This window comes from Myxine glutinosa, chromosome 2, assembly GCF_964187855.1.
Source record: "Myxine glutinosa chromosome 2, kmMyxGlut1.1, whole genome shotgun sequence".
NCBI classification, from domain to species: domain Eukaryota; kingdom Metazoa; phylum Chordata; class Myxini; order Myxiniformes; family Myxinidae; genus Myxine; species Myxine glutinosa.
In genome coordinates this window covers 129,386,449-129,403,192 of record NC_136262.1, presented here as the reverse complement: position 1 = coordinate 129,403,192, position 16,744 = coordinate 129,386,449, and the positions used below count along the sequence as shown (strand labels likewise).

At 47.6% G+C, this 16,744-nt stretch overlaps 2 protein-coding genes across 9 annotated transcripts in view; both read right to left on the bottom strand.

The window, feature by feature from the left end:
* LOC137421260 (GMP reductase 1-like) overlaps positions 1-16,744 on the bottom strand; it is a 905,715-nt gene that overhangs the window by 761,777 nt on the left and 127,194 nt on the right. The window lies entirely within an intron of this gene.
* Positions 1-16,744, bottom strand: part of LOC137421268 (HAUS augmin-like complex subunit 4) — a 47,381-nt gene that overhangs the window by 26,932 nt on the left and 3,705 nt on the right. For 5 of the 7 annotated variants that reach the window (XM_068107157.2, XM_068107156.2, XM_068107158.2 and 2 more), the window contains exons 2-5: positions 7,611-7,750; positions 7,391-7,525; positions 4,544-4,672; positions 2,064-2,166 (exon numbers count right to left, since the gene is read on the bottom strand). In XM_068107157.2, the coding sequence (XP_067963258.2) occupies positions 2,064-2,166; positions 4,544-4,672; positions 7,391-7,525; positions 7,611-7,750 (507 nt within the window). The remainder of the gene's footprint in view (positions 1-2,063; positions 2,167-4,543; positions 4,673-7,390; positions 7,526-7,610; positions 7,751-16,744) is intronic. The other 2 variants (XM_078771638.1, XM_068107159.2) reach the window with 1 other exon arrangement.

Here is a 16,744-nt window from a genome sequence, read left to right as displayed (position 1 = left end):
TAGCACACCAGAACTTGTCCTTCTCTTCATCGCTCCGACCAACCTGCGGAGCATATCCCGAGATGATGTTCACCAAGAGCTTTCCAATCATCATTTTCACCATCATCAACCTTTCACTCACTCTCATCACTCACCACATTGTCTACAAACTCCTCAGAAAACAAGACACGCCCTCAGGGCACCCTTGCCACACAAACTTGTATTTCTGTCCCTGCCTACCCTTCACCATTCTCACACCACTTCCCTTCCATCTCGTCTCCTGTACACAACATATGTCCACTCTTCTTCTGACCAATACTTCCACCACTTCTCCTGATCTCCGTGTCATTGTCCCTACATTCCATGTCCCAAACCTCAGAAACCGATCTCCACGTCGGGCATCAGACGTTTCGTCGTCATAAATGGAATGATTTCCACCCTTGCTTCGATCGGGTTCCCCACCCGATCATGAGCATGTCTCAGAATTATATGGAGAAGGACATACAGGGCCTTCAGAAAGTATTCACAGCATGAAGTTAAAATGGACACAATTGAGACTTTGTTTTGTCACTGATCTACACATAAAACGCTATAATGTCCAAGTTGTAAAAAGCCAACAGCGCACGGGACCAAGTCAAGCGCAGTACTAGCCATCACAGATGACGACAAAGTAGTCCTCTCATGGTAAATGTTCTCCCATTTTTGTGTTTGGTCCCTCATGTCATCCACACAATGTCGAAGATGGGGGAAAGCATACATAAAACCCTTAACCCAATGTAGCTGTGAATACAATAAGTGCTGTCCCATAGAAACGCATGAAGAAGACATCTTAATCCCTAACACACGTCATTGAATGAATGAATATGAATGATCGTTTTTTTAAGGCCATTTTCCCCGCTGGAGCGGGGGTTAGCCTTGCGGGGCCCATGACAATCATGGTTCCCTGTTTGAGGCAATGTTTTTTTTATGGCCGGATGCCCTTCCTGACGCCAACCCTTGGTCACGCTCTTACGATGCGCAGGGATACGGTGTACCTATTCTAAATCGGGGTACACACCGTGATCATTCATCCCAGCAAGCTGGTACTCAATTTGCCGACCTCGGAAGGATGACAGGCTGAGTCAACCCCCCTGGCGTTAATTCAGCGATCGACCGGGATTCGAACCCGGGATCCTAGGTGCCAAGCCGGCACCCTAACCGCTAAGCCAACACCATTATTGCAATAAAATTGTACCAAAACTATATGAACACAAATAGTGGTTAAGGCCTTAATTATATTAACTGACGCCCTTCCCCAACCCCTCCATACAAAAACATAACAGTTGAAGTTGAATGATGGCAGACAGACAAACTGTGAACAACACAGCGGCACCCCTGTAAAATCTCAAAAGTTTGGTTTTGTTAGTACGCTTCACTTGCATCCACTATAAATGCATGAGTTCGGTGTGTGTGTGTGTGTGTGTGTGTGTGTGTGTGTGTGTGTGTGTGTGTGTGTGTGTGTGTGTGTGTGTGTGTGTGTGTGTGTGTGTGTGTCATGCTTTTTGTGTCTATGAATTACCGGTATGTAAGTCTATCAATTCATTACGTACTATTGAAATGTACATTTTAACTCTTCAGAACGCTGAGACCCCTTCGACCTTTGAAGACCCTTCATGACCCTAAGATCCTTAAGGCCCCGAAGACCGAAAAGTCACTGAGGATCCAAAATACCCAAAAGTTCCTGAGGACCCAAAAGACCCAGAGGACCGAAAGACCCAGAGGACCAAAAAGACTCCAAAGACCCAAAAGACCCAGAGGACGCAAAGACCCAGAGGAGTGAAAGACCCAGAGGACCCAAAAGACCCAGAGGACCCAAAAGACCCAGAGGACCCAAAAGACTCTGAAGACCCAAAACACCCAAAAGTCCCGAGCACCCAAAAGACCACATTAGACCTTTTAGACGAACTTTAGACTACGAGGACCCAAGAGACCACTGAGTCCGGCAGGCAGGTATGCGACAAAGCAGTGAAGACCAATTAAAATTTGGTACAACAGACAAACGGGCCCGCTAGTTACAAATAAAAGTCGTTGATAGCTGTTCTTACCTTCTTCACTATCAGGCTTGAAGTAGTGAAACAACAACAAACATTTTTCATCCAAATGCTGCAGCAATTTTGGCAGCAGCCACTCTTTCACCCTCTTGTGGTCCTAAAATAACAATTAATCAAAGCATGATTGGGAATGGCAATAAAAATAAAATGACCAGTATAATCAGCACCAGTATAATGGATAGAAGGGACCTCCGGGACACAAAGGTGATCCTGGGGGAGGAGGCTGTTTCACAGCTCCACTTGGTTGTCTGCGACATAAGGGTGAAAGGTGCGAGGAGAGCTCGGCGGGTGAAGTACCAACCGAGAATGAAGGTGTGGAGGTTGAAAGAGGCGACGGTGAGGGAGGCATTAAAAGAGAGGCTGAGTATGGCAGAGGATGATGTGGTTGAGCTTGAAAGTGGTTGGATGTCAATGAAAGATAGCCCAGCAGTTGGTGAGATATGCGGATGGACAAAAGGACCACGGAGGCACTCGGAAACATGGTGGTGGGATGATGAAGTTGGAAAGAGGATTGATGAGAAGAGGAAGAAGTTCAAGGCGTGGCAGAAGGAGAAGGGTATGGGGGCAGAAACAGCAGAGCATGAAAGTTATAAGGCAGCCAAGAAGGCTGCAAAGAAAGAGGTAGCAAAGGCGCAGGAGGCATGTAGGAAAATGTTCGGAGAACGCTTGGATTCGGAAGAGGGTCAGAGAGCGGTATTCAGGATTGCAAAGCAGATAGCGAAAGAGAGGTGTGATGTGATGGGGGTGAATTGCATGAAGGATGAAGTGGAAGGGGTGGTGTATATGGGGTGGTGTATAATGGGTGGCGGATAATGGGTGGCGGATAATGGGTGGCGGATAATGGGTGGCGGATAATGGGTGGCGGATAATGGGTGGCGTATAAGTGGTTGGCGTATAAGTGGTTGGCATATAAGGGGGCGGCGTATAAGGGGTGGCGTATAAATGTTCGGAGAACGCTTGGATTCGGAAGAGGGTCAGAGAGCGGTATTCAGGATTGCAAAGCAGATAGCGAAAGAGAGGTGTGATGTGATGGGGGTGAGTTGCTTTAAGGATGAAGTGGAACAAAATCATTGTGGACCCAGATGGAATTGAAGGAAGATGGAAGAGCTATATGGAAATGCTGTTGAATACAGAGAATGAATGGGATGGCAAAATAGAGAGTAACCCAGTTTTAGGACCGGCAGAGAAGATAACCGAGAAGGAAGTTGAGAAAGCGTTAAAAGCAATGAAGAGTAGAAAAGCAGGAGGGCCGACGGAAGTTGTGGGAGATATGATGAAGGCAGCAGGAAGTTGGGGTGTGAAGAGAATGACAGAGATCTGTAATCTGGTGGTGAAAAAAGGCCGCATTCCAGTGGATAGCTGTGATGGATGTCCTGGCTCAGAACGTAAAGGAGGGTTTACCGTGGGAGTTGTTGTATGCAGATGATCTGGTGTTGATTGCAGAAAGTATGGATGGACTGAAGGAGAAGATGAACAAGTGGAAGGAATGTCTGGAGACAAAAGGTCTGAAGGTGAATATCGGAAAGACAAAGGTGATGGCAAGTGGTAAAGCATGTGGTGAGGTGGAAAGAACGGGGAAGTGGCTGTGTGCTGTGTGTGCAGGAAGGGTGTCGGAGTGAACTCCATTCAATGTACAATGTGCGCTGAGTGGGTTCATCAAAAATGTAGTGGTCTGAGAGGGTCATTTACCAGTGTGGCAGCTACATTCAAATGTAAGGTGTGCACAGAGGGAGCTGCAGATGGAGGAAATGTTGAGTTGGATCTTGGAGACGGCGTGAAGCTGGAAGGTGTGAAAACATTTTGCTACCTCGGAGACATGCTGAATGGAGAAGGTGGATCAGACTAGGCAACGGTTGCTCGAGTGAGATGTGCATGGAAGAAGTTTCGGGAACTGAGTGGCGTGCTGACGAGGAGGGGAGTGTCGTTGAAGCTGAAGGGAAAGGTGTATGCTGCATGTGCGAGAAGTGTTATGATTTATGGGAGCGAGACATGGGTAATGAATGTAGAGCAGCAACGAAGGCTGGAAAGGGTGGAAATGCAAATGGTTCGGTGGATGTGCGGAGTATTGTTGAGAGAGAGAGGAAGGCAAATTATGAATTGCGAAATATCATGGGAATAGAGCCTGTGATTGATGCTGTGAAGAGAAACAGGTTGAGATGGTTTGGTCATGTGTTGAGGAAGGATGAAAGTGACTGGTTGAGAAGAGTGATGGAAATGAATGTAGAAGGAAGTAGAGGATGGGGAAGACCGAGAAAGACTTGGCTAAAGATGGTGGAAGAAGAAATGCGGAAGAAGAAAGAAGAAATGCAAGATGGAGAAGATTGTCATGGGGACCGCAAGGCTAATCCCCGCTCTTGCAGGGAAAATGGCCTTAAAATGCCTGTTCTTGTTTTTTATTGTATAATCAGCAGTTTTGCATCAATTTATGGTGGCCACAATTCATCATGAGAGAGCTTCACGACAAATAAACACACCTCTACTTTAAGAAAATCCTTTTGGCTCAGCTCATGCGATGGCTGACACTGGCAACCTTCAGTTGCTGCACCTTGCAACCTCTGAAGAATCTCAGCCCCCACGAGGCATTGGTCCAGCTTGCTGTAAGCCTGTAACCAAACATTCCAACATAAAGAGTAAACCACCATAAAATAAACTGAATAATTTTTCACAACTCATTAAACAAGCAGCAATCAAACTCAGGGCCTTCAGGAAGTATTCACACTCCTTTTCTATGAAACCCCAAATTGAGCTCAGGTCTATCCAATTTCCTTTGATCATCCTTTCGGTGTCTTATCCCTGGTGTTGGGCTAGCGGCTAGGGTGCCGGCTTAGGATCCAAGGATCCTGGGTTCGAATCCCGGTCGATCGCTGAATTAACGCCAGGGGGGTTGACTCAGCCTGTCATCCTTCCGAGGTCGGCTAATTGAGTACCAGTTCACTGGTAATTCCCTGTTTGTCGTTAAAGGCGGCAAAAAGGGTTGGCGTCAGGAAGGGCATCCGGCCGTAAAACATTGCTTCAAAAAGGGGACCGAAAAACAACAACAACCACGGTTCCCGAAAAAGGCCAACCCCCGCTTTGCGGGGAAAAATGGCCTCTAAAGGTGGTTATATATATTTTTTAATCCTTTCGGTGTCTCTACAACTTGATTGGAGTCCACCTGTAGCCAATTCTATTGGATTAATGATGCATGAGATTTTTGAAGGAAAAGGTTGCTGCAATTTTATTCTGAAGTAATTCGCCTGTTCCCCGCACAGCGGGAGACAGGGCCTTTTTTTTTCTTTTTTTTTTGTATACTGAATCGAGGCTCGTGAAAGAGCTGACAACCGCGAGGGAAAGACAGCACAGGGGGACCACGAGGGAAAGACAGCACAGGGGGACCGCGAGGGAAAGACAGCACACGGGGACCGTGAGGGAAAGACAGCACACGGGGACCGCGAGGGAAAGACAGCACACAGGGACCACGAGGGAAAGACAGCACACGGAGACCATGAGGGAAAGACAGCACAGGGGACCGCGAGGGAAAGACAGCACACAGGGACCGCGAGGGAAAGACAGCACACGGCGACCGCGAGGGAAAGACAGCACACGGCGACCGCGAGGGAAAGACAGCACACGGCGACCGTGAGGGAAAGACAGCACATGGGGGCCACGAGGGAAAGACAGCACACGGGGACCGCGAGGGAAAGACAGCACACGGGGACCGCGAGGGAAAGACAGCACACGGGGGCCGCGAGGGAAAGACAGCACACGGGGGCCACGAGGGAAAGACAGCACACGGGGGCCACGAGGGAAAGACAGCACACGGGGGCCACGAGGGAAAGACAGCACACGGGGACCGCGAGGGAAACACAGCACACGGGGACCACGAGGGAAAGACAGCACACGGGGACCGCGAGGGAAAGACAGCCTTGCAATAACTTCTGTCTGTCTGTTCTGTTTGGGCCGTAACGTTTTACCGTTTAAACTTTTGTCATCAAATTTTCAACAAAGCTTTGTTATGAGAATATGGAGAAGGCAAATTAATAACTCGGTCAAAAGCTCAAAAAGTCAACGTCACATAAAATCATCATAATCAATTTTCATCCAATTTACCTGAAATTTGCATATTGAGTCACGGAAATGGTTCACCAGTCCAAAGCTAAAAGCCGATTGTTTTTTGTTTTTTTAGATCAAAAGGTCAAAGGTCAAGGTTACATAAAATCGTCAACTTTCATCGGATTGATCGGAAATTTTAATCTTTCCGAGAACTTTCCATTATTTCCACGTGATCGTCTCCAAATCTGAGCACGTCGTTCTAATCAGTCAACATGAGTTTAATCTTTTTTTTCTACGTTTAAATAAAGACGAGCTTTTTCACTTTTCTTCTTCACCGTCTGCAGCAGTTTCATCGAGTCCTCTCTACTGTCTGCCAACAGTCGTATCGTCACCACATAAATCGGTTTACTGGTCTTTATTGCAGTGCTATGTGCAAAATGAAGTACATTTTGTTCTGTTTTTTTTTCTTTTCTGTACTTTCATTGGCTGAGTGCAGATGGAAAAAGTTGGACAAAATCACCTTCATTTGTGATCATTGTGTGTGTCGAAGTCGACACTGGCAGAAAAAATTTCAGTGTTGTACCACACCACAACGGATGATTTCCTCCAGACTATCAAGAAGAAACTAGAAGGGCACTTGGTAGAGCACACACCCTCCGCCAGGATGAACAGTTTACGTTTTGTATCTCACTGATAGGCCGGATCTGGGTTCGGACCTGAACCAAAATCTAATCGGCTTGTTCTTGTCACCTAACCAACTCACCCACCTAGTTTAGTCACAGGTCATCCATAACTTTTTTTAACATAATGTTATATAATCACTTTTCGCCCGATCCCTCAATGGTGAAGAATCACTTAAGAATTAAATAATTCTCGTATCCGAATCCATATTCAGATCTTCACCAAAATCGAATCATTCTTCCTCGTCACACACACACAACCTGTCCACTAAGTTTCGTCCGAATCCGTCCACAACTTTTTGAGATATCCTGCTATATATCGTTGTTGGCCCGATCTCCCAATGCTGAATAATCACTTTAAAAATTCTCGTAGCCGGATCCGAATCCGGATCTTTACCAAAATCTAATCCTTTCGTCCTTGTCAGATACGCTACATTTTTCGTCCGAATCCGTCCACAACTTTGAGATATTTTGTTCACAAACGGACAAACAAACAGACATACAGGGGTGAAAACATAACCTCCATCCAAAAAGTAACCTTTGGTGGCGGAGGTAAATATTTTATTTGAAGAGAACACTTATAAAGGCAATAAACGTTCCACCACTTACCGATTCATCCTCCACATTGTTCAAATGCCTTTCTTGCTTCGGGGAAAAAGCCGAGGACGCCACTTCCTTAATTTCGTGATAAAGCAACTGTTGTTCGATCACGTTCCGTTTCACAGACATCATTTTTTTCTTCGCCTGAAAGAGATTCAGCGTATCGACAGGAAGAAGCATAAAGACCTTCACAAATTCCAAATCAACACAACAAAGGAACACTCTTTACCTGTTGAAGCTCACGTTCTACATTGCTGCTCACACCGTTGAAGTCCATGAATTGACGTAACATCAACAGCAGGTGAGCAAATTGTGGGTTCTGATCCAACATCTCATGTGAATGGACGACAGGCAGAGACCAGCTTGCTGCTGAAGATGTACACATTCATATATTGTCTACTGTATAACAATTCCTAAATATACAACGGTCTATTAAAGACAACAATACAACATGTATTAGACAGTTATCCTGAGAATGTGGCTCGAGCACAATAAAACAACTTGTCCCTCGGATGGACGTTAAACGGGCATCCCGTCTGCCAGCATTCGTTGGTGGACGTTAAAGATCCCACCGTGTCCTTCGCATAGAGTAGGCCAGCCATCACCGGCACCCTAAACAAATTACAAATTCCTGCCCAAACCCACAGAGGGCATTGCATCAGCGGCACAGTCGCACCCTCAGCCAGAGATGCTACTCCGCAGCCTTGAAATGCATACGAATGAAGAAGCGAATGAGAAGGCAATGCACAAACACGCATGACATATGTGATTTGAACTTGGGTTCCCTGCATCACAAAGCTGCGGTGCACCATTTGTCGTTTATGTTGGTGGAACCAGTTCCGACACTAACATTTGTATCAGTTGCATGCCATAGTACATGTCCGAGAGGATGGTGCAAAGAATGCACACTTGCCTCCCAGCTGTCTTAGTGGGTAACATTCTTGACCTGACTATAAACTGATGGACGGGTGCTTTGCAGGCACGGTTTTTTTTTTTTGTTTGTTTTTTTTGTTGTATACAAGATCGAGGCTCGTGAAAGAGCGAACATTAATCACACAGAAAGACAAACAGACACATAAAACAAACAAGTGAATCCACTTGGATTTCGCCCAGGTTGGCACATGGAAATTATGATGTAGCATAATTATCATCTCGGGTCAAGATTTGAAATTATGCCATGGTTTTTGTAAAATTGCTACTAGTATTCACATTATGTTCACATTCATTCACATTCACAGGGTCCTCTGGGTCCTCTGTGCATTTGGGTCCTCTGGGTCATTTTCTGGTCTGGGTCTGGCAAATTTTCATTGACATTTGCCCAGTTTCAACTTTTATTGACCCAGAGGGTCATTTGGGTCCTCTGGGTCATTTGGGTCCTCTGGGTCATTTGGGTCCTCTGGGTCCTCTGGGTCATTTGGGTCCTCTGGGTCATTTGGGTCCTCTGGGTCATTTGGGTCCTCTGGGTCATTTGGGTCCTCTGGGTCATTTGGGTCCTCTGGGTCCTCTGGGTCCTCTGGGTCATTTGGGTCCTCTGGGTCATTTGGGTCCTCTGGGTCATTTGGGTCCTCTGGGTCATTTGGGTCCTCTGGGTCATTTGGGTCCTCTGGGTCATTTGGGTCCTCTGGGTCCTCTGGGTCCTCTGGGTCATTTGGGTCCTCTGGGTCATTTGGGTCCTCTGGGTCATTTGGGTCCTCTGGGTCATTTGGGTCCTCTGGGTCATTTGGGTCCTCTGGGTCATTTGGGTCCTCTGGGTCATTTGGGTCCTCTGGGTCATTTGGGTCCTCTGGGTCATTTGGGTCCTCTGGGTCATTTGGGTCCTCTGGGTCATTTGGGTCCTCTGGGTCATTTGGGTCCTCTGGGTCATTTGGGTCCTCTGGGTCATTTGGGTCCTCTGGGTCATTTGGGTCCTCTGGGTCATTTGGGTCCTCTGGGTCATTTGGGTCCTCTGGGTCATTTGGGTCCTCTGGGTCATTTGGGTCCTCTGGGTCATTTGGGTCCTCTGGGTCATTTGGGTCCTCTGGGTCATTTGGGTCCTCTGGGTCATTTGGGTCCTCTGGGTCATTTGGGTCCTCTGGGTCATTTGGGTCCTCTGGGTCCTCTGGGTCATTTGGGTCCTCTGGGTCATTTGGGTCCTCTGGGTCATTTGGGTCCTCTGGGTCATTTGGGTCCTCTGGATCATTTGGGTCCTCTGGGTCATTTGGGTCCTCTGGGTCATTTGGGTCCTCTGGGTCATTTGGGTCCTCTGGGTCATTTGGGTCCTCTGGGTCATTTGGGTCCTCTGGGTCATTTGGGTCCTCTGGGTCATTTGGGTCCTATATTCCTATCCTATAACATATATATCCTATAACCTATCCTATATATATCCTATATCATATAACATATATCCTATATATCCTATAACATAACATATAACAAATATATCCTATATTATGTACTAGCGAGCGGCCGCGTACCAGCCAAAGGGGTAGCCCATGGTTAGCCTAAATATAGATTTGATGACGTCATGTTTACACATCTGAGCGACAGAAACTGTCTACACATCTGAGCGACAGAAACGTCTACACTGTTGGAGCTTCACTTTTATTTTGGAGCGACAGAAATTCCCAGGCAAACGCTATAACGCACCAGGTTTACAACCTGTGCGTTAATAACATCGGGAGCGGTAGACAAGATGGGGAGAGATGGGGAAGGACACAAACACAACATTTGAGAGCAGGGACCGAGAGACATGGAGACATCGAGAGATCTGTGGGAGGGAGAGGGCTTTGGGGGGGAGGCATGTGAAGGGGGGGGGGGGGGTGGGAGAGGTATAAACATATGGACACTGCCAGGACTTCCAGGAAAGAAGTTGGAATTTCAAGCAAGGTGGATCTGGGGTGAATCAGTGGGGGTAGAAAAGATCAAGGTTTTGGATGGGGGAAGATAAGAGATGGTGGTGAACAGCTGTTTTAAAGACCTGGAGGGAGGAGTGGGATTGAAGGGAGTGTGGGAGTTTGTTCCAGAGGCGGGAGAAAAGAGGAATGAAAGAGTGAAGGTGAGCAGAGAGCCGAGATTTCGGCAGTTTAACCATCAGAGGGTTGCTGGCAGATCTTGTGCGACCTGTAGGAATATTTGGGGGACAGAGCACAGAGAGAGCTGGGGGAGCAAGGCCGGAGAGGAGTCGGTAGAAGACAGAAAGACCACCTACCTGCCTGCGGTGAGTGAGTGAAAGGCCCTCAGAGATAGCTTCATCGCGGGAGATTCCAATGATTTTGAAAGCTTTGGATTCAACAGCGTGAAGCCGAGCCAGGTGTGAGGCAGGAGCACCAAAACGGTGTTGCATGTTGCATGTTGCAAAAATGTTGCAAAACGGTGTTGTTGCATGTTGCAAAACGGTGTTGCATGAAACGGGGCAGTCTCTCGGATGGGCGTCAGGCCGGGCTTCCCCTATGTTAGCATTAGTTGGTGAACGCCAGCCATTTAATGGCGCCGACTTGCGCAAAGAGTAGGCAAGATATCGCTGACATTCTGAACGGATTACAAATTTCTGTTATCTTCAATCCATTGTCAGGCCTGTTCAGCTGGTTTGTGAAAGACTTGGGCCAAGAGCAGACACTCCATGAACATCAACTCCAGCCTAATAGAAAAACGGCAGGAGGAGAGAGTTGTGTGCGCATCAATAACGATGTTAACCAATTTGCCTGATACAAGAGAAACTAGAATGGCTCTGGAGGCATTGGAGTCATCAGGAGGAACCAGAAGAAGTAAAGAGCAAAGATGGAGGACAGCTTGCAGGTGTGTGCTCTCAAAATGAGCTTTTGTTAGGGATTGTAGGACAGCTTGCAGGTGTGTGCTCTCAAAATGAGCATTTGTTGGGGATGGAAGGACAACTTGCAGGTGTGTGCTCTCAAAATGAGCATTTGTTGGGGATGGAAGGACAACTTGCAGGTGTGTGCTCTCACAATGAGCATTTGTTGGGGATGGAAGGACAACTTGCAGGTGTGTGCTCTCAAAATGAGCATTTGTTGGGGATGGAAGGACAGCTTGCAGGTGTGTGCTGTGAAAATGAGCATCTGTTGGGGATGGAAGGACAGCTTGCAGGTGTGTGCTCTCAAAATTAGCATTTGTTGGGGATGGTAGGACAGCTTGCAGGTGTGTGTTCTCAAAATATGCATTTGCCAGGGATGGTAGGACAGCTTGCAGGTGTGTGCTGTGAAAATGAGCATCTGTTGGGGATGGAAGGACAACTTGCAGGTGTGTGCTCTCAAAATGTACATTTGCCAGGGATGGTAGGACAGCTTGCAGGTGTGTGCTGTCAAAATGAGCATTTGTTGGGGATGGAAGGACAACTTGCAGGTGTGTGCTCTCAAAATGTACATTTCCCAGGGATGGTAGGACAGCTTGCAGGTGTGTGCTGTGAAAATGAGCATTTGTTTGGGATGGAAGGACAACTTGCAGGTGTGTGCTCTCAAAATGAGCATTTGTTGGGGGTGGAACGACAACTTGCAGGTGTGTGCTCTCAAAATGAGCATTTGTTGGGGATGGAAGGACAACTTGCAGGTGTGTGCTCTCAAAATTTTTATTTATTTATTTTTTGTATACAAGATCGAGCCTCGTGAAAGAGCGAACATTAATCACACAAAAAGTGAAACCGACACATAAAACACAAAAAACAAGGGGAGCGGGAGACAAGATGGGGAGAGAGGGGGAAGGACACAAACACAACATTTGAGAGCAGGGACATCGGGAGAAATGTGGGAGGGGGAGGGCTTGGGGGGAGGTGGGAGAGGTATAAAACATATGAACACTGCAAGGACTTCCAGGAAAGAAGTTGGAATTTCCAAAAAAAAAGAAGTGTATCTGGGGTGAATTGGCGGGGGTAGAAAAGATCAAGGTTTTGGATGGGGGAAGATAAGAGATGGTGGTGAACAGCTGTTTTAAAGACCTGGAGGGAGGAGTGGGATTGAAGGGAGTGGGGGAGTTTGTTCCAGAGGCAGGAGAAAAGGGGAATGAAAGAGTGAAGGTGAGCAGAGAGCCTAGATTTTGGCAGTTTAACCATAAGAAGGTTGCTGGCAGATCTTGTGCGACCTGAGGGAATATCGGGGGGACAGAGCACAGAGAGAGCTGGGGGAGCAAGGCCGGAGAGGAGTCGGTAGAAGACAGAAAGACCACCAACCTGCCTGCGGTGAGTGAGTGAAAGGCCCTCGGAGTTAACTTTATCGCAGGAGATTTCAATGATTCTGAAAGCTTTGGTTTCAACAGCGTGAAGCCGAGCTAGGTGTGAGGCAGGAGCGCCAGCCCAGAGGGGGGGAACAGTATTCCATTGAGCTGCGGATGAAAGCCTTGTATGTGGTGAGGAGCTCGGGTGTGCCAAGGAAGGACTTCGCACGACGGAGGATGCCCAGTCGGCGACTGGCTTTGGAGGCCAGCTTGGAAATGTGGTTTTCCCAAGAAAGATCATGGCAGATAGTGAGACCCAAAAGCTTGAGCGACAGAACTTCTTGAGAGGATTGTTGAGAAAGTAGATGGGAGGGTTTTCCAGTCAGTCCTTTCGGAGAGACATTGTAAGAGTGCGAGATTTGTCAGGATTGAAAGACATGTTCCACTTGTTTGACCAGTCTGTGATTTTGTCCAGGTCTGCAGAGAGTGAGGAGGCTGCAGACTGCCGATCTGAGGGATGAGGAATGGAGCTGAAGATAGTGGAGTCATCAGCAAAGAGATAGAGAGGATTTTCCAGAGAGTCGGAGAGGTCATTGATGAAGACCAGAAATAGCACAGGGCCCAGAACACTACCTTGAGGAACTCCAGCCAGAACAGGAGGGGAGGTGAGAGAAATCCATTCAGGGCCACACGTTGCCGACGACCAGAGAGGAAGTCCGCAAGCAATGAGTGGAGATTTCCATGGATACCATAGGAGGAGAGTTTGGTGAGCAGAGCTGGGTGCCAGACCGTATCGAAGGCACGTGATATGTCAAGGGAGACAGCTCTGATTTCCTGTTTGGCATTGAGGACCTCCATCCATTGTTGAGACAGCAGAAGCAGCATGTCCAGAGTAGAATGACCTGGTCTGAATCCAAATTGATGATCAGAGATCAAGCCATTGGAGAAGAGGAAGGATTTGATATCCAAAGCAATGATGGATTCCATGACTTTGCTGATAATTGGAAGCAGGCTGATTGGTCTGTAGCTGCAAGGATCTGTTTTTGCACCTTTTTTGTGTAAAGCGGTAATGTTTGCTGATTTCCAAGATGCTGGCAGATGACCTTGAGCAAAAGAGAGGGTGAAAAGAACAAAGAGAGGGTGAGATAGAATGGCAGAGCAGGATTTTAGGACCCATGGGCTGATGCCGTCTGGTCCAGTGGCAAAATCAGTGTCGAGGTTTGACAAAAACTTCTCCACCTTGTCAGGAGAGAAGGACACAGAGTCCAGGAGCAGTTGGGTTCGACTGGGTAAGGTGGGAAAAGAGAGAGATGGGATTGGGACACAAGATTTTGAGGCAAACACAGAGTTGAGGCATTCGGCTTTGTCACGTGCGGTGTCAACTGTGTCAAAATGAGCATTTGTTGGGGATGCTTGATCAGCTTGCAGGTGTGTGCTCTCAAAATGTGCATTTGCCAGGGATGGTAGGACAACTTGCAGGTGTGTGCTCTCAAAATGAGCATTTGTTGGGGATGGTTGATCAGTTTGCAGGTGTGTGCTCTCAAAATGAGCATTTGTTGGGGATGGTTGATCAGTTTGCAGGTGTGTGCTCTCAAAATGAGCATTTTTTGGGGATGGTAGGACAGCTTGCAGGTGTGTGCTCTCAAAATGAGCATTTGTTGGAGGTGGAAGGACAACTTGCAGGTGTGTGCTCTCAAAATGAGCATTTGTTGGGGATGGAAGGACAGCTTGCAGGTGTGTGCTCTCAAAATGAGCATTTGTTAGGGATGGTAGGACAGCTTGCAGATGTGTGCTCTCAAAATGTGCATTTGCCTGGGATGGTAGGACAGCTTGCAGGTGTGTGCTCTCAAAATGTGCATTTGCCTGGGATGGTAGGACAGCTTGCAGGTGTGTGCTCTCAAAATGTGCATTTGCCTGGGATGGTAGGACAGCTTGCAGGTGTGTGCTCTCAAAATGTGCATTTGCCTGGGATGGTAGGACAGCTTGCAGGTGTGTGCTCTCAAAATGTGCATTTGTTAGGGATGGTAGGACAGCTTGCAGGTGTGTGCTCTCAAAATGTGCATTTGCCTGGGATGGTAAGACAGCTTGCAGGTGTGTGCTCTCAAAATGTGCATTTGTTATGGATGGTAGGACATCTTGCAGGTGTGTGCTCTCAAAATGTGCATTTGCCTGGGACGGTAGGACATCTTGCAGGTGTGTGCTCTCAAAATGTGCATTTTTTAGGGATGGTAGGACAGCTTGCAGGTGTGTGCTCTCAAAATGTGCATTTGCCTGGGATGGTAGGACAGCTTGCAGGTGTGTGCTCTCAAAATGTGCATTTGCCTGGGATGGTAGGACAGCTTGCAGGTGTGTGCTCTCAAAATGTGCATTTGTTGGGGATGGTAGGACAACTTGCAGGTGTGTGCTCTCAAAATGTGCATTTGTTGGGGATGGAAGGACAGCTTGCAGGTGTGTGCTGTGAAAATGAGCATCTGTTGGGGATGGAAGGACAGCTTGCAGGTGTGTGCTCTCAAAATTAGCATTTGTTGGGGATGGTAGGACAGCTTGCAGGTGTGTGTTCTCAAAATATGCATTTGCCAGGGATGGTAGGACAGCTTGCAGGTGTGTGCTGTGAAAATGAGCATCTGTTGGGGATGGAAGGACAACTTGCAGGTGTGTGCTCTCAAAATGTACATTTGCCAGGGATGGTAGGACAGCTTGCAGGTGTGTGCTGTCAAAATGAGCATTTGTTGGGGATGGAAGGACAACTTGCAGGTGTGTGCTCTCAAAATGTACATTTCCCAGGGATGGTAGGACAGCTTGCAGGTGTGTGCTGTGAAAATGAGCATTTGTTTGGGATGGAAGGACAACTTGCAGGTGTGTGCTCTCAAAATGAGCATTTGTTGGGGGTGGAACGACAACTTGCAGGTGTGTGCTCTCAAAATGAGCATTTGTTGGGGATGGAAGGACAACTTGCAGGTGTGTGCTCTCAAAATTTTTATTTATTTATTTTTTGTATACAAGATCGAGCCTCGTGAAAGAGCGAACATTAATCACACAAAAAGTGAAACCGACACATAAAACACAAAAAACAAGGGGAGCGGGAGACAAGATGGGGAGAGAGGGGGAAGGACACAAACACAACATTTGAGAGCAGGGACATCGGGAGAAATGTGGGAGGGGGAGGGCTTGGGGGGAGGTGGGAGAGGTATAAAACATATGAACACTGCAAGGACTTCCAGGAAAGAAGTTGGAATTTCCAAAAAAAAAGAAGTGTATCTGGGGTGAATTGGCGGGGGTAGAAAAGATCAAGGTTTTGGATGGGGGAAGATAAGAGATGGTGGTGAACAGCTGTTTTAAAGACCTGGAGGGAGGAGTGGGATTGAAGGGAGTGGGGGAGTTTGTTCCAGAGGCAGGAGAAAAGGGGAATGAAAGAGTGAAGGTGAGCAGAGAGCCTAGATTTTGGCAGTTTAACCATAAGAAGGTTGCTGGCAGATCTTGTGCGACCTGAGGGAATATCGGGGGGACAGAGCACAGAGAGAGCTGGGGGAGCAAGGCCGGAGAGGAGTCGGTAGAAGACAGAAAGACCACCAACCTGCCTGCGGTGAGTGAGTGAAAGGCCCTCGGAGTTAACTTTATCGCAGGAGATTTCAATGATTCTGAAAGCTTTGGTTTCAACAGCGTGAAGCCGAGCTAGGTGTGAGGCAGGAGCGCCAGCCCAGAGGGGGGGAACAGTATTCCATTGAGCTGCGGATGAAAGCCTTGTATGTGGTGAGGAGCTCGGGTGTGCCAAGGAAGGACTTCGCACGACGGAGGATGCCCAGTCGGCGACTGGCTTTGGAGGCCAGCTTGGAAATGTGGTTTTCCCAAGAAAGATCATGGCAGATAGTGAGACCCAAAAGCTTGAGCGACAGAACTTCTTGAGAGGATTGTTGAGAAAGTAGATGGGAGGGTTTTCCAGTCAGTCCTTTCGGAGAGACATTGTAAGAGTGCGAGATTTGTCAGGATTGAAAGACATGTTCCACTTGTTTGACCAGTCTGTGATTTTGTCCAGGTCTGCAGAGAGTGAGGAGGCTGCAGACTGCCGATCTGAGGGATGAGGAATGGAGCTGAAGATAGTGGAGTCATCAGCAAAGAGATAGAGAGGATTTTCCAGAGAGTCGGAGAGGTCATTGATGAAGACCAGAAATAGCACAGGGCCCAGAACACTACCTTGAGGAACTCCAGCCAGAACAGGAGGGGAGG